Here is a 21,941-nt window from a genome sequence, read left to right on the forward strand (position 1 = left end):
ATATATCTGAAAAGCTTTAGTGAAGGTGTAAATATCAACAAGATGTCCAGGCATTGGTTGAATGGGTAAACATCTTTAATTGGATGAAGTCTTGAGCCTTGTTGACACGTTTTTACAGTGGGGGTCATATAATAGGGGTCCTTGTGCAATGAGTAAACATACAGTTCAACCAGTAAGGTGACGACAACAACCCAGTGATATGAGGTCAGCAGTGGGACGCACCTCCATAACACAGACTCACACACGCCTTGCAATCTACAACCACCTTTGAGCTTGTACAGCATGCAACGGCTCACAGCGCAAAGTATCTACAAGTCGACCAAACCCGCCGGATGCTTGATCATGTTGCTTACAAACCACGTGTAAACAAACAGGATTATTATTTAAATTATTTCATTATTGATCCCTCAAGTGCGACAACACTGGTTCTGTACAGTGACAAATCTGGAAATACACACACAAACACACACACACACCTTCCAGCACCGCAACGACAGAACAGATCATCAACGACAACGACAAATAAAACCACTTTCATCGATTTGCATGATGAGACATAGACGTGGCCGGAGAGGCACAGAATAAATAGGATGATTGGAGCGATGTCGGCGACTCGACCGCGTCACTCGAATAGCATGTCCTCGTCCATCTCCTCCATCAGCATGTTGCTGGGCTCCGCGATGGGACCCAGCTTAGCCAGGCGCTCCGCGATCTCCAGTTCGGTCCTTTCCCGGAGCTGCTTCTTCTTCTCTTGGATCTTTTTCAGCCTGGGGCAGGAAGAGAATTTAAATTAGGTGGGTAGCACGTGGACTTTGCTTTTTGGCAGTTGTGATACAGAATAGTTATCAGGTAATTTTCAAATGAAAAAGTATTAAAGCTTCCACCTGTAGAACTCCTCTCGCTCTCTCTCATCCAGCTCTGTGATGATGTAGGTGAGGGTGCGCTCAATCCTCGGGATAATCACTGAAAGGGGGAATAAACGTGATTTAAGCAGCGGTAACACAATTTGTTATGTCGTTTTAGGAAAGTGAGGCAACAATGTTACAGGGCGTGAACTTACCGTGCTCGATAGCATTCACTCGGCGGTTGGTGATTTTTATGGCTTCGTCCAAAGTGACGAAGGATGTCTGCAAACAGAAAGTGGTCAGTGTGTGTCAGAATTTATACATAAAAAAATACACCGAAACATAATGGTAATTTTCAAAGTGGTTCATTTAAATACTTAATTTGATACAACAAAGAAAATATTATTATATAGAATTATTATATGCATTAACATGAGAGCAGCACTATTAAAGAGTAATATAAACATTTAAATGCTCAATTTAATTACAGATGAATAGAAATTCTTACAATTCAAAATGTTTTACTTTTCATCCCTTTTAGTCAAGTATCAAATCTGAGCTAAACTAAACAGGACCTTCTCTAACAGCGCCCCCTACCTGTAAGGAGGCCAGCTCCACCAGCAGCTCCACGGCTCTGGCGTAGTTCCTCTTCAACCTGGAGACCTGCTCTCCTCCTCTGGCCAGACCGGTAAGTTCATAACCTGAACAGGGTGAGAAGCTCGGGTTCAAATCAGCGGCTCACAAAGACTCATTCTTTGTAACGATGTGATCCCACTTACTGTCGCCTCCTTCCTGGTAGTGCTCAAACACCGGCAGGGTCACACCTGGCAGACAGAGAGAGAGTGTGTAATCAGAACGGGTCCGGTCATATAACGAGGATTCTCAGGAGAAGTAGTCGACAGTTTCGTTATTATTAAAACACATTAAGTTTACCTGCCACGTTGTCTCTCTTGGCTCGGACCTTCACTTGGGCTTTGTTGACGTTCTGGATTACAGTTGTGCTGTGAACAGAAAATAATACCATCACACCACCGGGCTCTTATACAATTCAATAATGGAAATTTCACACCTTAAAAAACTTTTAAATATATAAAAATATGTCTTGAATATGTTTAATGCTGAAGAACTATAAAAAAGTATTGAGGTGGAACTTATAACTAATAAACTAAACACCCTGGTCAGAATGGATCTCAATACAGTGGCTGTGAGAAAGACCACAGAGACCGACTGTCTCCGCCTGTAAACTGAGAGATAACGTGTTACCATATAAATATATATTGTATATATAATCCTCTGAGATTCCTTCATATGTGTATTGCTTGACATACGACTTGAAATCCATTCATACTGGTCTTGAAAAGTCTCAAAACTTGTTGGAAAAACCTGATGAAACCCTGTTGATTCTTACCTGAAGTCTCCAGCTGCAAATTTGGCTTCAGCCAAAGAAAAGGCCGCCTCTCTCATCACCTCCCCCATCTTGGTCTTGGTCTATTAGAAGCAGAGATGAGAGAAAATACACTTAATCAAGAGTCCTTATTTCTAAAACTAACACAGTCCGATACAACAACCTCAGAAACTAAACCGGACGGAGAAACCACTCGTTTTCAACTGACCTCAATAATCTTGCGAAGGATCTGACGGAAGCGCATGGAGAGGGCGTCGGCTTTCTTCTTGAGCAGGTTGCGGCCGGTCTGCGCCCCTTTCAGCCGAGCTTTCATGATGGTCTGAACCCTGTGGGGAGACATTTAATGCTTTAACTGGGTAATAGGAGGAACTCAGCTGGGCGACCAGGATGTAACAGCTGGATCAACCTGTCAGTTTGTGAATCAGTGGTTTCCAACCTGTGTGACTCAGGTGCATCCTTGCCATTCTACTCTGATAAAAAAACATGGCTCCTCCTTCCTTCTCTTGAGGAGTTTGATATTTGAATCCATCCTCATGTCGAGGTTGATACTGACATCAGGGCTTTATTTCTTTTCTATTTTTCTAGTCTCGGTTTCACATTAGTTTTGAGCTGGTGTCATTTGGAGCTTCAGAAACTGGACGTACTAAGGGAACTGTTAGAATTGTTTGAGGTATTAACACATTTAGGGCTATAACTGTTAGAAAAGATCAAGTTGAATTTAGAATAAATGACCTCTAAAGAGATTGGGCAGCAGCCGCACCACAACAAACACTGACACATGCAAACCAGCTTGAATAAATATCCTCTGTATCCTTCAACCAGCCCCAGGGATAATGGGGGTTGCGTTCTCATCTCAACTTTTCATTTGGAAAGCGGTGATGTGTTTGAGTGACACCCACAAATGTAAAGTACACGTCACAGTACTCTAGTTGTATATGGATGTTCCTCTAATACACAACTTTAGAGATTGAATCATGTTTTTCTCATCTACACTCACATCACAGCCCACTGACATGTGCAACCAAGGCCTGGTGCTTTATAAGGAAACACAAATTCTGATTTACACACACACACACACACACACACACAAAATGATGGATTCCTGAAGGAAACAGCTGATGTGTAGATGCTCCAGTTCTTCCTGCCTGCAGATGAGTGGGTTTCTGAGCTCAGACAGACAGCTCACACTTGGATGATGTTGAGCTTCATCACATGACAGGCGTAAGGACTCTTCCTCTTTTCCCCGGCTCTCACATCCACTAAACATGAGGCTCGGATCACAGTGCAGCGCTGACTCACATCGTAATAATCAAGGAAGTCCTCACGTGAGACGCTGGAAAGCCCAGAAAACTGAATCTATGCTAGCAGGCTAACAGTGGGTTAGCATCTCGCCTTGCAAACAACTTACATCCTGGAGGGGAAAACGTCGATCCTGTCCTTTCCGGACATCTTGTCGTCTCTCGGGGGATTATCTCAAATACAACCACAAACGTCCGCGTCAGTCTCCGGGTGTCGGTCTGTGTCCGTAGCGCTGCAGAAATGGCTGTTTATCGTGCAGGATTAGCGCAACACACCGAGAGCCGTCGGTCGTGATCTTGTCCGCGGTGATGATCAGCTGCTTCTCCCGGTCATGTGACCCCCGTCCCCGAAATCCTCCCCTCTTGCGCATGCGCGGGTCACCGAGCTCGCACCATCTCTTCCGGGTCGAAAAAGTAGCGCATCCATGACAGTGAGCTAACGGGCCCGAGTTCTCCCATTAAAAAGACCCCGAGAAGGAAACAGCAGAGGACGTCCGGACGCCGTCGGCTCAGAACAAACCAGCGCATCGTCCTGTGAACATATGACACAGGTGAGTTCGTGCGGGGGGAGCTTTATTCGGACGGCAAGGGAGGGACCGATAGCGGGCTAGCTAACGAGCTAGCTGCTAGCCTCGGCTGCGATGCATGTGCCGCATGTGAGCTGGGAGCCGGCTGCTAGCTGGGAAGCTAACGGATAATGAAATGGCTTTTTTAATTAGTTGATAAATGTGATTATTATTAAAGATGGAATCTGTGTCATTGTGCTTCTGTTCGATTTGAACGACCTCTTTGTTCACGGGGGGGTTTTCCTCGCGTTAGCTTTAGCTCTGAACTTGTTCTCGTTTGTCTGCGTTGCATCATCCCATTCACTGAGAAACACGCGAAATTAAACGTCCACTTCACTATTTTCACGTTTCTCTTATTACCTGCGATCCTTGTCCTGATTAAACTCGGTGTTTCAACACCTGTAAACCACAACATCTGCCCTGACGCTGGATGACCAAATCTGCCTTTAAATGGTCACATTTCTAATATTTGCTCCACTTCGTCTCTTATAACTATGTAAAACTGAGAATAAAACACGATGCAGCTTTAATTCACATGAACCAGGGTTTAAAACTGTCCTGGTGTCTGTTTAACTGGTTTGTCATTGTGGAATTGGACTAAATTGTCCTTGAATTTCAGTGAAATCACCCTTTTTGTTTTATGTGTAGGATAATGTCTCCACAGATCCTGGTTTTATAGAAAGAAGTAACGATGAATGGTGGATTCTCATGTTTCAGATATCCGATCTGATAAATCCAATAGTTAAATGACACAAAACTAATTAACATTCATCCTTTTTAATCGCTTCTCTGACCAAGAAATGTCAAAATCCACTGGTTTTAGTTTTCCAACTAAAGAACATTTAGTGAATTGGATCCCTCTTGTTTTGCTCTGTGAGATAAACAAAGTGTTTCGTGACCTGGTGTTTAGATATTGGCCAAACAACAAATTGATTAATCCATAAACCAATCAACAGATAAATACATATAGATACTTCTTATTTACAGCTCTAAATCATTTCGGTACTAAATTTAAAATGAACACATCTCATCTTATAACTCAGTTGCTTCAATGAGGCTGTTGTGTCCCAGTCGTGGACCCATTGTTCTCTGGTGCTGCATCAGCTTGTACCCAGATCAGTGGTTCCCATTTTCACTCGCTTGGATTCGTTAAAACGAAGCCGTTTCCGTTTTATCTCAGGTCGAGGTCACAGCCTGGACACTAATTATCAGTAACTTAGGTGTACAATTATGAGAATGTCAACAAACCTCAATAATGAATCTGTTTCAATGGGACAATCTGCTCATTTAGTTTTGTGGTTTGATAAAGTTGTGAGAAGAAGGCCGAGATGTTCTTCCTCTTCCTCATTAGTTTGAAGCTAAATTAAAAAAGGATGGATCCTACAATCCCTCCAATGCAACTCTTTCTAGTTTCCTCCAGAAGCCAATGATCTGACCCTCTCTCCCTGTCTCTGTCCTCGCAGCGATGCCGAGCCTCAGCTGTCGATTTTACCAGCACCGGTTCCCGGAGGTGGAGGATGTCGTGATGGTGAACGTGAGGTCCATCGCTGAGATGGGCGCCTACGTCAGCCTCCTGGAGTACAACAACATCGAGGGCATGATCCTCCTCAGCGAGTTGTCGCGTCGACGTATCCGCTCCATCAACAAGCTCATCCGCATCGGCCGCAACGAGTGCGTGGTCGTGATCCGAGTAGACAAAGAGAAGGGTGAGTGCAGGCAGAGGCGTGCGACACAATAGAGATGAAGGCCAGTGAGAAAGATAGAAACATAGGATAATTGATGACTCAAAACACGTAGCGATGACAACAGCTTTTTTGGAATTGTCAGGAGATTGTCTTTTTAAACTTTCTACATAAGAGAAAAGATAAAATTTCTTAATTCCTCACGCTAACAGCAAAAATGATTGAATTCTGCCTGTACTGATAACACATATGTGACAAATGTGTTGTGAAGCTTGATTCAACAAGTGATCAGTGCTTTTACCTTATACTGGACCATTAAGTCAATTGATTGAGTCCCTGTTGTTTAGTCAATCGTATCTTCAATATTAGCAACTGCATCTTTTCTTCTTTTCCCTCAGGATACATTGATCTATCAAAGAGAAGAGTTTCACCAGAGGAGGCCATCAAGTGTGAAGATAAATTCACCAAATCTAAAACTGTAAGTCCGATTATTTAACCTTTTTGTGTGTTTTCCTCATGAGCATGATAATTGCTGGAAGTTTGAATTTCAGAAGTCCTGTTTGAGTGATTTAAAGGGGAAATCAAACACCACATGAATGATCCGAATCAAATCTTTCTCCTGATGTTTCCGTGTGTGACTTTGAGCTGATCTGACCGGGGGTGTTGTGTTTTGCAGGTGTACAGCATCCTGCGGCACGTGGCTGAGGTGCTGGAGTACAGCAAGGACGAGCAGCTAGAGAGCTTCTACATGCGCACTGCCTGGGTCTTTGATGAGAAGTACAAGCGGCCAGGATACGGAGCTTATGATGTCTTCAAGCAGGCCGTGTCGTAAGTTCTTTTAAAGCGTTGTGCGTTTGTGTCAGGACACGAAAAAACCTGTTCACGGTTCCCCCTCAAAAGAAAAAATCTTTCCATCAGCAGTTATTTTCAAATTGTTCCTCCAGAGATCCCGCCATCCTGGACTGCCTGGACCTAACGGAGGAAGAGAAGGCCGTGCTGATCGATAACATCAACAGGCGACTCACTCCGCAGGCTGTCAAAATCAGAGCAGGTAAAACCGAGCCGTCCATTTAATACTTACATTAAAGCTATAAAACTGCAGTTTCATAGATTCTAAAGTATGAGGGGTCATTTCTGTGCCCTTCCTGCAGATATTGAAGTGGCGTGCTACGGGTACGAGGGCATCGATGCGGTGAAGGCGGCTCTGAGGGCCGGACTCGGCTGCTCCACAGAGGCCATGCCCATCAGGGTAACAATGCTCCCTTTTCACAGATGTAACGCTGTCTCCAATCTTCCATCGCCACATGAAAACCATCCTTGTCTGTTAGAACCAGGCTGGAGATGTTGAGGTTCCACTGGAGACTTTTAAATGAGTCAAACTGAGTCTGTTTGTTTGTGTTGGACAGATTAATCTGATCGCCCCCCCTCGCTACGTGATGACAACGACAACTCTGGAGCGCACAGAGGGACTGTCTGTCCTCAACCAGGCCATGGCCGCCATCAAGGAGAAGATCGAGGAGAAGAGAGGCGTCTTTAACATTCAGATGGAGGTGAGCCACAGCATTTTCTTATTGTTTGTTTTTATTTAAAGTTTATTGAAGTTTAGTATTTGAACATAATTAAGGAATTATAAGTCACATATTGAATCATGACTTTACTTGCAGATATACATCATATAACAGTGTTATTGATGTTGGGGAAAAAACTGTAGAAAAGGTTTCATAGTTTTTTCATTTGTTTTAAATGATAATGAGGATAAAATTATAATTTTGAGAATAAACCTGGATCTCAAATATATTGATTATAGGTTGAATTATTTACTTGAAGTACTGCAGCTCATCTTATACATGTTTCTCATTATTTTACTTCTCCATAACTTAAAAAATGTCAGTTATTCTTACATCATTAAACTTTTTAAATAAATGATTACACCTTTTATCCTCAGGCTTTACATTCTACTCAAAGTAAATACCAAAATACTTATTGTCTGTTTTATCTGGGACAGCAAAGATTATCCCCATCAAAGACATCGCTGATATCCAAATAATCTCAACTTTGCATTTTCCCTTTCAGCCCAAGGTGGTCACAGACACGGATGAGACAGAGCTCGCCCGACAGCTGGAGAGGCTAGAACGGGAGAATGCCGAGGTGGACGGAGACGATGACGCCGAGGAGATGGAGGCCAAAACAGAGGACTAGAGTCGGTCCTCGGCAAAGAAGGCTGGTGGAGGGAAAACGTGGAAGGACCCGGCCATTGTCACTCAGTTCTACAGATGTTAATGTTCACATTGCAAACATTAACCGGTGGTTTTTCATTGGTAAACATTCAGGTTTGTTCATAAGCAGGGTTTGTCTCAGAGGGCGGTCTCTCTAAATACTGTCCTCTTATTCAAACCTGGACACATTAAAACAAATTTAATGTTAAATCACAAATTATTCATCATCATAGTTTCTGCTTTTAATTTAACCCATTAAAATAAATGATAACGGCAGAAGGTGTTTACAAGAGGTGGCCTTGCGTCTTGCTTTAAGAGCCCAGTGTCTTCAGTGTCCATGACTCTTCATCTGTGTGTGGTCACTGGATGTGGTTAAAGAGGAAAGCCCCAGTTGTCTGGCGGCTCTATTGTGTCATCTTTCTCTCAACTTCAAGGGTTGATACTGGCAAGACCTGCTCTTGTTTAGCTCACATGGCATCAATAAAGCTCTGGAAGTTTTGATCTGTGTGTGTCTTTGTCAGCTGCTGTCAACAGATTGAATGAAGTCGCTCTCAGGGAGACGTTGCTGTGACTGATGGGTAATTTTATCAAAAGATTAGAACAATGGTAGAAATAGTTTTGAAGGCTTTTATTCTGAAAATCAAGAACCATGTTTTATTTATTAGCTTTCTTCATACGTTGTGTTAAGTCCATTTTACATAATCCTGTCGACAAATGAACAGGGGCAAGAGCTTAGTTGCCGTTTGTGCTAAATCATTTCCCAAATCAGATTTTTTGAAGTTCCTTTCAGTACATTAGATTTTTGTTGATTTGTTTTTGCATAATCCTTAATAACCAACTAGAATGTCTCAGTGGAGCATTCATCTCTGCCAGGGCCCAACAGTCCCTTTATGAAACCAGTCGACTCATGACAGTTGAATCACCACAATGCCGTATTTCTAGTTCTGAGAAATTCATAAAAATGTAGACTCCCAAATTTCGCAACACTCCTGTCTGGGGGCAAGAATTGTCAAAGAAACAATGAGGGTTAAAAGAAAATCAAGCAGTGTTGAACAAAGTTATAAAAAAATCAGTTTTATTCAAATGTTCACCAATACAAAAAACAAATGGAGAGCATCATCAAATCCTTTCCCCCACATTCTTAGCTCATTTTCCTATAGTGGTCATGATGTGTGTGTGTGTGTGTGTGCTTTTACAGCTGCAGGGACGTCACCACCCGATATGATCTGTGGGTCCAGTCAAAAGACACATTTCAAACGACAAGAGCATGCCGACGTGTTTATCAGGAATGTGATGAGGAAACTAACTCAACGAGTCAGTTTGAGACGAAAAACGTTGAATAAATAACCCTGTTAAAAAGAAAAGAAAAATGACATCCTTGTAGTTGTGCATCTCTTAATTTTGCTTGACCAACCTACATTCAACTGCAAGTCAGATTTCCCACCTCAAATACTGACGTTCAGTCAACACGAAATGTGCACCAGCCTGTACAGAAAGTAAAAGGACCAAGAGATGGTACTTGGCAGCACCACAGGGCTCCAGGTGTCCGCAGCCTCCTCACAATTGAAGTCACATTATGACAAACTGTATATACACAGAATTACACCGAAACCGTCGGCAGCTGCACACGGAGAGAAGAGGTGAACTTAGCCTGAGTGTGTCGAGACAAACAACCGGAGCAAATGTGGCAATGAGCAGAATCTGCAGTTACAGTCTGTGCTGATGTGGACAAGTCGCTGTGTTTTTTTTGGGGGGGGGATGACGTAATCACGCTACACTATTGTACACCGTATGAAAAAAAGAAAAAAAATTGATCTTCATTCAGTGGCTGTTTTGCTTATTTCGCAAGTCCAATCTTCTTGGCCTCTGTTTCGTAAATAAGTAGCCGCCACATCTTCACGATGAAGACTTCAGCTTCTTCATCGAGAACCTGAAAACAGAAACAATGAGTTAGAGGAACATGACGCAACTTCCCAAGTTCTTAGAGGAGACTTCCACATGGATGTGAAAATGCAAAACAAAAAGGAATAATAACCAACATGAACATTAGATAAAAGCTTTCAGTGTGATGTCTTATTATGTCCCTCAAGGAGATAAGGTTTTCAACCTTCTCCATTTCCACAGAAACTACTGGATGGATTACAATGAAACTTGGTGGAGAAATGTGGTATTGGTCAGATAATAACTCATAAAACTGTCGTGCGGATCCGAATCAGGGGGAAGATCCAGGAAATGATTTTCACATTCTTTAATATTGAGCATTTTTCACATTTTCAATCATTTCCCAGGGAATAGTTAATGCATCTCGATGAAATGAATCAGACGGACTTCTATGAGTGTGAGAAATCTGGTGCAGCGTGATTGGATGTAAGGGGACAGCTGGGCCATCGGGGGGGGGTTTGAACTTTGATTGAAATTCAAGTTGATCAATTACTCACCATGGCAACATCATCCAAGATACTCTGTGGCATGCTGTGCAGCATCACCTGAGAGAACAAGGACAAACCCGTCAGCATCATATTATGTTTTGCTTTTTCTCTTTCCGACCAATTCGGATTGAAGTCAAACGTATAAAGATCACACGTTCGATACCTTCGAGCAGACAAAGTCCACAAGCGTGGCCTCCTCCTCTCCGATGTACTCAATGATCTTTTTATTGATCCAGGGCCGAACACGTCGATCCATTAACGTCTGTGGACCAAGAGACAAAAAGGTTGAGCTGTTACAAGTAGAAACTACATCACCTATTTATTTTTAATCAATGGAGACCAGCGAGACCAGTTTCTGAATGAACTTGTTGTGATCCTTTATGTAATTATTATAAATATACGTTCCTCCTCGTGTCCTCACCGTATCAACCATAGTCCAGTCCAGTGGGTAGGAGAACAGCTCAGGCTTTCCTGTGGGAATCTTCTCTATCAGGGTCTTGATGTTTTTGCGTTTCTCCTCGTTGTCGTCTCCCTTGATGCTGGAGAGCCCGGCCCCGTCCACCCCGAGGCTCTTGTCGTCGTCGTAATCCAGCGGCACCAGCTTCCTCTTTCGGGGCTGCTCGTCGGCCTCCTCCTCGTCAAACTTGTCGAAGACACTGTCCACGGGGAGCTTCTTCCTTTTGCCTGCGTTGGGTTGACTGGGGCTTCCTGTGGCACCTGGAGACAACAGGGACATTGAAAATATAGGGTTTTAATTTGAAATGATAAAGATCATTGTAACAGGTCTTTGGTATCTACGGAGTTCCGTTTTTTTCATGACATATAACTCATTAGTAATAATAATAATTTAACATTTTTAAGTGGATTTCAAGGGACCAAAGGACACTTTACATATTTTGTGTTCATCTATATTATCTTTACTAATTTTCCAGAGAGAATGGGGCTCCTTGTTATGATTACATTCACTAAGTGTATGAATGGAGCACAAAGAAGGCTTTGTATTTTTTTTCCAGGCAGATGAATGTTTGTGGTAGGTGGTTTTTCAAATGACAAAAATCCATCTGAGAGGATGTGGTACTACAGACGTGCTGCTGGTGCATTGTGGTCTATGTGGCTTCTATCTGGTGCAGGAACTTTTACAGTAACTGTGAACCTTGAAAGTGTCTTTCCTTTGAACTTCACCAGTATATTTACCACATTGAAACACAAAGACTTAATGTCCTTAGAGGAAACCTGCTAATATTGTGGTGAATTAATTTCATGTTTTCCTTTAGCAGTTCAGCTCTTTTTGTGAACAGATTCTCTATAGATCCATAATTTTAACAGATTGCTTTAATTTTAAACAATCACAAATCTTACAACATAAAATCATTAAAAACAGGTAAATTTCACATTTAAGAAGCCAGAATAAGAGCGGCCAAAGTGAGTTCATATTTAACTGACACTCAATATTGTTCCAGATGAAATGGATCTTTTACTCTGTGTAGTTTGTCCTTAGACAGATGTATTTTGGGCTCACCTAGTTTGAGGCTGAGGCCGATCTTGGGCCGGTGCTCCTCCTGCGGCAGCGCCTCGGGGGGCGAGTTCTCGTGGGGGATGATGATGCCGCAGGGCGACTCGTCCCCGGGCGTGTTTGGGGACGCGTTGCCACTCGCCGACGACACGGATGGCGCCGCTGTGATGGGCCGCATCTTGGGCTTCAGGCACGGTTTAGTGTCTGGGTTATCTTCCTCGTTGTCGTAGTCTTGCGCCTCACCCTCCTCTACCTCGTCATCTGATTGGGGGGGCCGGGGGCGGACTTCTGGCCTTTCCTGTTCCCCGCGGCGGTCCCGGTGGTCTCTAGAGCTCCTGTGGCGCTCCCGTTCCACTTCGGGCTCCGGCTCTTGGACGATGGGAGGTTGTCTCAGACGCTCCTCCTCTTCCTCTTCCATCTGGACCAATAAGAGGAAGATATACAGAAATTAAACAACCAAGCGTTGGGTCTTCCAGAAAAAAAGATCAGACAATGAAAGCTTGAAAGCCCTGATGTGCAAAAATTCAGAGAGTCAGATGATGAGGTGACCTTCACAAAGACAAAATACAGCATGCTCACTGGCTACAAGCAAACACCCCCCCCCCCACACAGTAATATTACAGACAAGCGTACCCTGCGTAGCTCGGCGTCTGGGTCTGGATGTCCCTCGCTCAACAGCCTCTGTCTGATTTCCTCATGCTCCTCCTTCTCCCTCTTCCTGTCACGCTCGTCCGCCTCCATCTCCTTCTCTCGGTCTCTGAGACGCTTCTGCAGTGCACTGCCCCTAGGGGTCACATCAAAAATAACAGCCTTTAGAACAATGGCCACGGCTGCAGCACTGCATCTGCCACACGTCTGATCTGGGTCACACGGCATCTGCTGCAACTTTCCACATGTTTAGGCGGCACATGGCTCAAATCTCTCAAACTGAAATTATTTTCAATTCACAGTATTTCTGACACTGAAAGTGGAACATCTCACATTCAAGCTTTATGAGGGCTGCATACGATGATCTTTCCAGGTGTGCATTTGTTTTTTCAATGACAGTTGAAAAGACAGTTCAGTAGCATATTTTTTCCCAGTTGCTCACCTGTAGTACTTCGGATCATCTCGGTCGTCATCATAGTCTTCAAGAAACTCTTTCAACCTTTTCCCCTCTTTCATCTGTAGACAAAAATGTTTATGATTCATCACTTTTAAGTCTTTATCATGATTAAACAACAAAATGCAGTTAATAGCGCTTTTAAATGGGGATAAATTTGGTATGTTTAAAAGATAAATAATTTTTTTTTAAATGTGTGGAATAAAAACTAATGATAAAAACTGATAATCAGCAACATAAGTAAAGAAAACAAAGAAACAAGACTCTGTAACAAATTAACAGATCATCATTTCATTTTCCATCCAAAATTTACTTGAAATAAAAATTAAATTATATTCTGAAGGACAATCAACTTCAAATGGCTAAACTCAAATAGAATGTGTTGGTACAATTAATAACAATCCACTCATCTTGGTGTGTGTGTGTGTGTGTGTGTGTGTGTGTACGCCAAGTTTAGGACACCTCTAGTAACATCACAGCATCATTTTTTTTTCACTCATCGTCCTCTCACCATCTCTCGTCGACGCTCATCTTCCCTTTCGGTCTCTTTGGCATAATCCCGAGTCTTCTTCCTCTCCCTGAGCTCCCAGTTTTTTAGACGCTGTAGTAAATACATTGTCAGATGAGCCACAACCAAACACGAACATTTCCTTTTCTATTCTTGAACACAATAATTGTCATCTCTCATATTCTAGGATCTAGGAGCTGTGACCCCCACCACTAACCATCCCACCTTCCCTTACCTCCTGATAGGCTGTTTCTTTGTCTCGGAGTTTCCTCTCCAGCTTCCTGCGTTCATACGACTCCTCGTCATCCTCTTGGTCTCGCTTCTTGTCTCTGTCTCTGTCTCGGTCTCGACTCACCTCCCTGCAAACACGAGGGGAGAAGTTTATTACTGCTGGATTGACTTGGGAAAAAAATCTACTTTAACTTGCTTAGTATAAATCTTAAAGACTGACGGAATCATCAGGGCACGGTCAGTCAAGCTTGGTCTGTATAGGTCCACATGAAAGAAGATTTAAACATTGAATAATCATAAAGGAAAAGCTTTTACCCAACATACCGAGTAAAGCTAAATTAGGTTAGAGTCTAAACACGAAAGGATTTGCTCCTTCTCCACACCTCTACTGTCACGATAGTTTTCTTCCTGTACCTGGATCTGTTGTGGTCGGCGCTCCTCTCACGGCTTCGGTCCCTCTCCCAGTCCCTCTCCCGCTCTCTCTCTCTTGGCCTGCGGTCGCGGTCTTTGTCTCGGTTACTGTCCCGTTCTCGCTCCCTTTCCTTATCCCGCTCTCTCTCCCGTTCCTTCTCCCTCTCGCGGTCGCGCCGCTCTCTTTCCCGCTCTCGCTCTTTTTCCCGCTCCTTCCTATCCCGCTCGAACTCCAGCCGCTCCTTCTCCCTCTTGTCCTTCTCCTCTTCCAGTTTCTGCAGAGCAAAACACAGACAGGTTCAGCCAATGGCACATTTGGTCAAGCGGTTCATTTTGTCTACTGTGCACAGATCAAGTGGTTTCCATATTTTGAGATTTCAGATAGAAACATGCCCTAAACTAGTCCGTGCAAGGCCTGCAAGTGAAGCTGGATTTCCTAAAACTCAAACTGGGGAAAACCTGGAAGAATCAAAAAAGGCTCTCTCTCATAGAGAGACAGCTCCAGCTCTAATTTCAAGAAGTACAATCTGTGTTTATGCTTCAAACTTGCAGTATAAACTACAGGTTAACACGAATGGAACTGGAAACCACTTCAATGGTGAACAAGATCTGTGGAACATGTTCAGCTCGACGCACTCATAACGAGAAAAAGGTGCTGCAAAAAAACAAATGCTTTTTCTCTCCTTAAGAGTTCTCCTCTCAGATCAAGGAAAACAAAAACAGAAAACAGGCGTCAGTCTTTGGTTGAACTAGTTGTTTGAGACTTACAGGTGTTGAACTATGGACTCAGCCCTTCGCTGCCCCTACAAGCCTTTTAAGTTAGGCCTGGGGGGAAAGCAGGTCACACGGTATACAAGGGGAAAACGTTATGGGATTCTGTTTTGCTTTGGCATTATCATCATCATATTCATCATCAACAACAGTAGCCTTTACTTCAATTTTATTCGGTTAAGTGCTAAATCAAGAAATGAACAAAATGAACATCAGTTACATTTCTGCACAGATAAATGAAATTGTAGAAGCGGTCTTACCCCTGCAGAAGTCTTCAGCAGCTCATCATGACTCATTACTCTCACATACACACACACACTCACACCACAGCTTTGTCTTTAATGACATTACACACAAGGCTTTGATTGCATCTGGTAACATTATCATTAAAATGGCATCCGACGCAAAACCAGAACTGAACACAACCAAATTAACATCTAAGTTCTATATCTGTTTTACTTAATTTAAAGTTTAACGCAGCCACATGAAGCTACAGACAGTCAACTGGTATTCACCAAGGAAACACAGAAAGAACCAAAAGCCTTTGATGTAATGCAACTCAAGAGAAGGAAATATGAGATGTGAGCAACTTAATCTCTTGTGTACCTGACGTTAATAATTATAGTCTTATATTTCAATGCCTTGACTCTAGTAAAAATAGATTTAACTTAATTACAGTCAGATGTAAAATGTAGCATCTGTTTTGGTATATTTATTTGACTTACCTTTGCACAGAATATATCGGGCTCCGATAAAAATGAGTACAAATATCTCCGGATGGGAAGGCTGTGCTATCACGTAGAAGACACTGACCAGGATGGGAAGAGAGCTTTCGGTAATAAGGGCCAACGCCGGCTCTTTGCAAGCAAACTGCATCGCCCCTCGCCTATAATAATTATAATTTTGTTATCACCACTTCCTAAATAACTTTGGGTCAGTCTATCAAGTGTCTGTGTTGCAGGCTCTCTCTGTTTTTGACTAAATGTCTGAACTGGATTTGGAAACCTTGAAAATATATTTTTCCAAACAGACAAACAGGATCTGTTTACTAGAGGATTGTTTAATCTTTTGTGCATAAACTTACTTTCAGGTGCCGATACTGATGGAGAGCACGAGATGGAGGAGAGTCATCACACAATACAACATAAAGAGAAACACGTACCTTTGTCAATCTTCAGATCGGCATGCTGCTGTGGACAGGGCGCCCCCCCACACTAGCATAATAAAGGCTACAGCCAGAGTCACTGCAGTGGTTACTGACAATAGTCCTTGTGCTTCAACATGAACTCCATTAAGACAAACCATACTTTACGTAGGACTCGCACAGGTTCACTGACTTCCCAGCTTCCAGGGGACCAACCGATGCTGTCATAAATTCAGGATCACAAAGTAAGGAAGTGCCTTTGTAATGACAAGTGGTTGATGGAATAAAGAGCGTTATGTGCCCAAGCCAGCACACACAGTGCAGTGCAGTGCAGTGCAGTTGCCCCTATGCAAGTCCTCAAGAGGGGGACGCCCAGTATATGTATATAGTAAATAAAGGCTGATACTTACATCCTATCCTCGCAACTTTTTCCCAAAGCCCTGAGATTCATCTTGCTTTAGTCACCATATGATCACTATCATAATGGTGGGGTTTAATGAATAGATTAGCTTTTAAGTAACTTTACATCGTCTCCATGCATTTTTGTATGATGAATGAAGAATGGATGTATAAATGGTCACACCTAGATAGATTTCACTACGGTGGTCACAGGTGTCAAATCAGGCCTGAGAAAAGTGATAAAGGACTAGCTGTCTGCCGCTTGTGGTGTCCTAACACTGAGCATGTAACATTTCAAATAATATGGGGCGAACTCATATGTTTGGTGAGTTTAAGTTTAGGGACGGCCAATTTGTTGCACAGTGTGCATGTTGCTGAGGTCAAGAAAAGCTGGGTAAATGTGTCAACTAAATGTGCAAGCTCTAGGAAACTGCTGTCCAAAACCTGTAATGTCAACTACAAGATCAAAGGAGCCACTTTACCTTGTGAGTGTCACGGAATTTACTAATCTCTCTGGAAATCAGGTCTCTCTTGTCGTCCTCCATATCGATTGTGTTAATGTCATCCTGTGTTTAAGAAAAAGAAGGAAGGAAAAGTCAGTTCTCTGGGTGAAATAACAATTTCCACTGTCAGGCTCCAATAGAACAGTGATACAAGTTAGAAAAGAATGGATCTAGGTTTGTATACCTCTTCTTTTTTCTCTTTTTTTCTCTTTCGTCGCTGGGAGTCCTCGTCCTGTGAAGGTGCGTTGAGTTCGGCAGCGTATTCCCGCATCAAGCCATCAATGGCACCTTTAACTATTTGATCCTTCTTCTTGGTCTCCTCATCTAGAACCTCTTCTTCATCATCTCCTCCATCTTCAGCCTTTTGAATCTGCCAGTACAGAAATAATCTTGATTATTATCCAATTTCCTCCGTGCAAATATGCATTTGAATTGGTAATTCAATATATATAAACGAAATGTGGCCAGCCACTCAGAGGTCTAGAACGAAGGCAGGGGCACAGTCCTTCTCCTGAAGCAACAAATTCCGGCGTCCTGATTAAACTGAAACAGATTCGTACCCCATTTGAAGTTTTCTTCTTGGCCTTCCACTCGTCTAGCTGAGCTTTGGTCTTGGCATCCACCTTCACCAAGAGATTTCTTTCTCCAATCGGCAGGTCATGAAGTAGCCTCAGGGAACGCAACGTAGACTCTGGCTCTTTGTACTCGCAAAACCCAAATGCTGCAACAAATATACAGAAATAGATTTTCAGGTAGATTAAAATATGGCCAATCCTAGTTTGACAGGACATTAAATACAGATGAAGCATTCCTGGTTGAATGATTTAAAGTGAAAACATCTTTTATGTGTATTTTTTGTCCTAAAGAGGCCTTATCTGTGCACATCATGGATTACCTTGAAGCTTGCCAGAGGCTCCTTGAACTCTCTTCCAGCTCAGAACAATTCCACATTTCTACAACATTAGCACAAAGGGAAAAAGAGTTCATGAGTCAAGCAGATGTGGATTTATGTAAAATACCACAGCACAGGATTCAGTGTCACCAAGCTGTCTACACAATGTTGTTATAAAATCCGATTACAATATATATGTGTACAAACATTGTTGTTCCTGAAAAGATAAATAAAGGTTATAGATGTAAACTGCTTAAATGCAGCATGTGAAATTTCAGAGAAACAAATCCTGAATACAATGTTCATGCACAGAAACATATCTTTTTGAACGTAACGTAATCTTTTTCTGTCCCTTACCGCAAGCAGCTGTCTGATCAGCATGTCTGAAGCTTTCTCTGAAATGTTCCCCACGAACACAGTGGTGGTGGGACCACTGTTCTCCTCATTTTCTTTGGCTCGCATAGCAGCAATATCCTTCCTCGGAACTGGAGGCTTACTGACCACTGGCATAGAAGTCACCATCACGGCAGAGGTGGGGGTCATGAGGCCCATGTGAACTGGGATCATTGGACCTCCTGCATTCACCAGAAGAAATTAGCATTAACTACAGCGTGGAGTTAAATATTTATCTGTAGCTGATTATCATCATGTTATCATTAATAAATTCTGACTGTGTTGCTTTTTAAACTTAATGTTATTATACATGTGACATTATAGGTGCTATTCACACCTTGAATTAACATCTGTCATGAGACATTTGTGTGTGTGTGAAAACTCAGGGTGTGTGTGTTGCCACAAGCCTGCAAGCAATAGAGAGAGAGAAAGAGAGAAGGGGGCAGGAGGGCTGAATGAATGATGAATTGTGTGCAGCTCAGCTCTAATAACATTTTACAGATTTAAAAAGGGTCTAGTGTGCAACATTAGGTTGAAAGGGATCCATTGTAAAATAGTCCTAGTGGTTTTTCCACTAATGTGTGATCATCTAAACTGGACAAATTGCTGTTCTCTTTACCCTAGAAAAAACACTTTATATTTATATCTAAAGCGGATCTGCTCTACGGAGGCCGCCATGTTTTATACAGTAGCCCAAAACTGACCAACAAGTTTTTTAGAAAACAGTAGGCTACCACAGGTTCTCTCTCAAGGGGAGGGTGAGGTGAGGGGTATTCAGCTGCAACAGGAAACTTCACCACTAAAATCGTACACACTGAAACTTTAGGTTCAAGCATTATGAGTTGGGTCAGTGCTGATATTGAAGAGATGGCCACAAAATCAACTGAATGAATAGGTGATTGTGTGGTCTGAGTGATCAGATCTCAGGACCTGTATGTATCGCTGACCACTTGTGATTGGATCCCTCAGGACAGATGTTACTACGTTAGTAAAAAGTTGTTGTTGTAAAAAGTAGTATGTGCAGCACTACTGTGAATGAGGATGTAGTTCCCACTGATGGTGAGGCCGGTGGGGATCTTACCTGTGGGGAAACCAGCATACTGAGGTGGAATCCCAGGAGGGGGCAACAGCGGCCGGTTTAAATGAGGGGGGAAGGACATCGTGTCTGAGAATCAACCGACCTGAAGAAACAGAGAAAGACATGAGCAGTCTACTCAGACCCGATGGTTTCCACTCACATCGGGATTCAGTACAACTTTAAAATGAGCTGTACTGTTACAAACGAAATGAAGAACGAGCTTCAAGAACTCCACCATTGTTACAATTCCAATCGATTGGAGACTTTTCCTGCCCAGCTAAGTTTAGCAGGGTAAAGGTCACTAACTTCAAACCACGAAGCCCCACGGTTGTTGTTTTAATACCTGATTTAATCATGAATGTTGAGGCGAAATTACTCAAAAACGTCTTATCCTGTTTTTAATAAAAAAAGAAGAACCTAGCAACTCAGTTAGCCAAAGCTAGCATAAAGCACGCTACCGCAACCGAGGAGCTCATTCAAGCTAAGCTAACATTAGCTACAGCTGGTGTTACGTACCAATCCCTCACTTTTATGCGGTGAACACGCTTTTTGAATACATGTGCCGGTGTCCAGGTATACATACCCCAACTCAGGCGGCGTGCGAGGAGGTAAAAGCGGCAGTCGGAAGGTTTTTAATTGTGAAACTCGTAGTAAGGGTCCGTAAGTTGCATTAGCACGGCGGCTAGTTACAGGCCTGCACAAACATGGAGGCAAGCGCTCTACGTCACAGAGTCAGAGGGCGCTTGTTTTAGGTACCGGAACCAGGCCGGTGGACGGAGCTGGAAGAAGTGGAAAGGTGTATACTGATGATTCATAATAATAATAACCATCATCATCATCATATGTTGAATGCATGATTAGTCCTTGGTTTAAATATCAATGGATCATTAATCTTGCATTTATTTGAGATATCTTCAGATCATGGGAATCAATCATGGACACATCCCATTCCTATTTATTCCATTGATGGATTATTTGTTTACCCTTGTTTTGTCTAAGGTATGAAAACGTGGCCACGGGGTGGTGCTGGACCAATTGGGAATTTATTACTGATATAAGGGGGTAACACTCGAATACTAGGGTTTTAATACCGGCAGTGTGAGGGGCCGGATACGGCTCCGTGTTGCGTGCGTTTTGTGCACCGCGGGAGGGATAACATATCACGCGGCGATGGACCACGCCCAGTAATCAAACATTACGTTCCATGCCATCGAGTGTAGACCACACGGTGAAAATCTAATGTAAATCGAATTAAAGTTGTAAAACGAGGCTTACCTCATATTGGCGGTAGGTGGTGCTATCCCCCACACTACATGCAGATCTGTTCAGGTCAAAAACACTCTCTTGTTTCTTTTCAGATCTCATAAATCTTTCACTTTTGCAACATCAATCATTGGCATCTATGAAATATGCCAAACTTTGAAGTGTTCTTTTTATAAATAGTAAGTCACAAACAAGTGTTGTTCTTTCAGAGTAATCACCTGAACAACTAAACTCGACAGTGCAGTAAATTACCTTGTACCTTGCAGAACTGAGGTCAAAGGAGAACGAAGGGAAGAGTCAGGTCTGTGACAGAGACAGTGGTCTCCATGTTGATTTAACATTCATTCAGTTTAGACTTAGTTGCTGCTTAAAAGGACAAACTCTGGTTATAGCCTTCACTGTATCAAGGTGCCCCCACCTGGCCACCCTCACCAGTGCCACTGCACTGAGGCCCATTACTCTGCAAGTCAACAAGTCCTACTAGTACAACTACTCCTGTGATGTTTTCTGATCCCTCACTTTAGGAAAACCTGCTGAACTCATATTTATGTTCCTGGATAAACAGGGCCTTGCTTCTTCTGCAACAATAAAATTAAAACCCAGCGTTAAGTAATAATCTGGGGGAAGAACTTTTGTCTGCGGGAGTGTTTTTGTTTGTTTGTGTGTGTGTGTGTGCTGTCTCTGTTACTCTTCACACAAACTGATAATCACATGTGTTTAGTTATAAATCGATGATGTCGGATCATGAAGTTCACCTTAACATTGAAATCCTGACTTTGTGCATCATGTTACAATTGTCTTTGAACACTCTGGACAAAATGGCCACAAAATCCAAAAATGGTTGACTTCCTGTTGTGTTAATCAAATTGCTGCCATGGACTTTTTTTGTTTTTGTCCGGTCATGATACAAGCATGTACTGAATCTCATGAAGATCGGTTAAACCAAACAGAATTTCCACGCCCATTTCGCATTACTCCACAATACAAACATTTTAATCAGGCCTGACGCGTCTGTCAAGTTTGGTGAGTTTTCGAGTCTGTTCAAGCCGTCAAAATGAGATTCCTTCTCCTGAATAAAGAAACGCTAAGCAATAACGATGTTTGAGTTGTATAATCATAATAATCCTAACAGTAACAATAATGCATGCAAGCTTTAAATATTAGCGAATCAACTGAGGATGTATCAATCCTGTCTTTAAAGATATGTTAAAATAATACATATTTGGAACTATAGTTAAAAATTGTCTTCACCTGACAATTTTAAGAAACAATACAACACAGTTTGACCTCTT

General features: G+C 42.6%; 3 protein-coding genes across 4 annotated transcripts; 1 reads left to right on the forward strand and 2 right to left on the reverse strand.

The window, feature by feature from the left end:
- Window positions 1–57: 57 nt before the first annotated feature.
- Window positions 58–3,853, reverse strand: atp6v1d (ATPase H+ transporting V1 subunit D). The gene is made up of 9 exons (XM_062411288.1): window positions 3,659–3,853; window positions 2,459–2,576; window positions 2,254–2,333; window positions 1,779–1,846; window positions 1,625–1,669; window positions 1,443–1,546; window positions 1,061–1,127; window positions 885–963; window positions 58–767 (listed from the first exon to the last, which is right to left on the reverse strand). The coding sequence occupies exons 1-9, from the start codon at window positions 3,697–3,699 to the stop codon at window positions 623–625; spliced, it is 747 nt and encodes a 248-aa protein (XP_062267272.1). The 5' UTR covers window positions 3,700–3,853; the 3' UTR covers window positions 58–622.
- Window positions 3,854–3,945: 92 nt separating this feature from the next.
- eif2s1b (eukaryotic translation initiation factor 2, subunit 1 alpha b) lies at window positions 3,946–8,511 on the forward strand. Its single transcript, XM_062411287.1, has 8 exons — window positions 3,946–4,099; window positions 5,578–5,820; window positions 6,195–6,274; window positions 6,473–6,624; window positions 6,741–6,847; window positions 6,948–7,045; window positions 7,203–7,346; window positions 7,870–8,511. The coding sequence occupies exons 2-8, from the start codon at window positions 5,580–5,582 to the stop codon at window positions 7,993–7,995; spliced, it is 948 nt and encodes a 315-aa protein (XP_062267271.1). The 5' UTR covers window positions 3,946–4,099; window positions 5,578–5,579; the 3' UTR covers window positions 7,996–8,511.
- Window positions 8,512–9,070: 559 nt separating this feature from the next.
- rbm25b (RNA binding motif protein 25b) lies at window positions 9,071–20,106 on the reverse strand. 2 transcript variants are annotated; one of them, XM_062411281.1, is made up of 18 exons: window positions 19,970–20,106; window positions 19,390–19,489; window positions 18,273–18,490; window positions 17,919–17,976; window positions 17,584–17,744; window positions 17,208–17,393; window positions 17,003–17,086; window positions 14,210–14,481; window positions 14,016–14,048; window positions 13,800–13,923; window positions 13,568–13,657; window positions 13,045–13,118; window positions 12,588–12,738; window positions 11,961–12,372; window positions 10,863–11,158; window positions 10,605–10,703; window positions 10,451–10,498; window positions 9,071–9,942 (listed from the first exon to the last, which is right to left on the reverse strand). In XM_062411281.1, the coding sequence occupies exons 2-18, from the start codon at window positions 19,466–19,468 to the stop codon at window positions 9,850–9,852; spliced, it is 2,478 nt and encodes an 825-aa protein (XP_062267265.1). In that variant the 5' UTR covers window positions 19,469–19,489; window positions 19,970–20,106; the 3' UTR covers window positions 9,071–9,849. The 2 variants fall into 2 exon arrangements, with proteins under 2 accessions (XP_062267265.1, XP_062267266.1); XM_062411282.1 differs by lacking the exon at window positions 14,016–14,048.
- Between the last annotated feature and the right edge of the window lie 1,835 nt (window positions 20,107–21,941).

The sequence above is a fragment of the Platichthys flesus genome, chromosome 18 (genome assembly GCF_949316205.1).
Source record: "Platichthys flesus chromosome 18, fPlaFle2.1, whole genome shotgun sequence".
NCBI classification, from domain to species: Eukaryota; Metazoa; Chordata; class Actinopteri; order Pleuronectiformes; family Pleuronectidae; genus Platichthys; species Platichthys flesus.

Coding starts and splice junctions, on each gene's coding strand:
- atp6v1d (XM_062411288.1), bottom strand. CDS start 3,699: ATGTCCGGAAAGGACAGGATCGACGTTTTCCCCTCCAGGAT. Junction 2,577..3,658: donor GACGTTTTCCCCTCCAGGAT/GTAAGTTGTTTG, acceptor GTCTCCCCACAG/GGTTCAGACCATCATGAAAG. Junction 1,847..2,253: donor TTTGCAGCTGGAGACTTCAG/GTAAGAATCAAC, acceptor TTCTGTTCACAG/CACAACTGTAATCCAGAACG.
- eif2s1b (XM_062411287.1), top strand. CDS start 5,580: ATGCCGAGCCTCAGCTGTCGATTTTACCAGCACCGGTTCCCGGAGGTG. Junction 5,821..6,194: donor CCGAGTAGACAAAGAGAAGG/GTGAGTGCAGGC, acceptor CTTTTCCCTCAG/GATACATTGATCTATCAAAG. Junction 6,848..6,947: donor GGCTGTCAAAATCAGAGCAG/GTAAAACCGAGC, acceptor CCCTTCCTGCAG/ATATTGAAGTGGCGTGCTAC.
- rbm25b (XM_062411281.1), bottom strand. CDS start 19,468: ATGTCCTTCCCCCCTCATTTAAACCGGCCGCTGTTGCCCCCTCCTGGG. Junction 13,924..14,015: donor GACCGTGCCCTGATGATTCC/GTCAGTCTTTAA, acceptor TCGTGTTTGCAG/GGAGGTGAGTCGAGACCGAG. Junction 10,499..10,604: donor TGGACTTTGTCTGCTCGAAG/GTATCGAACGTG, acceptor TTGTTCTCTCAG/GTGATGCTGCACAGCATGCC.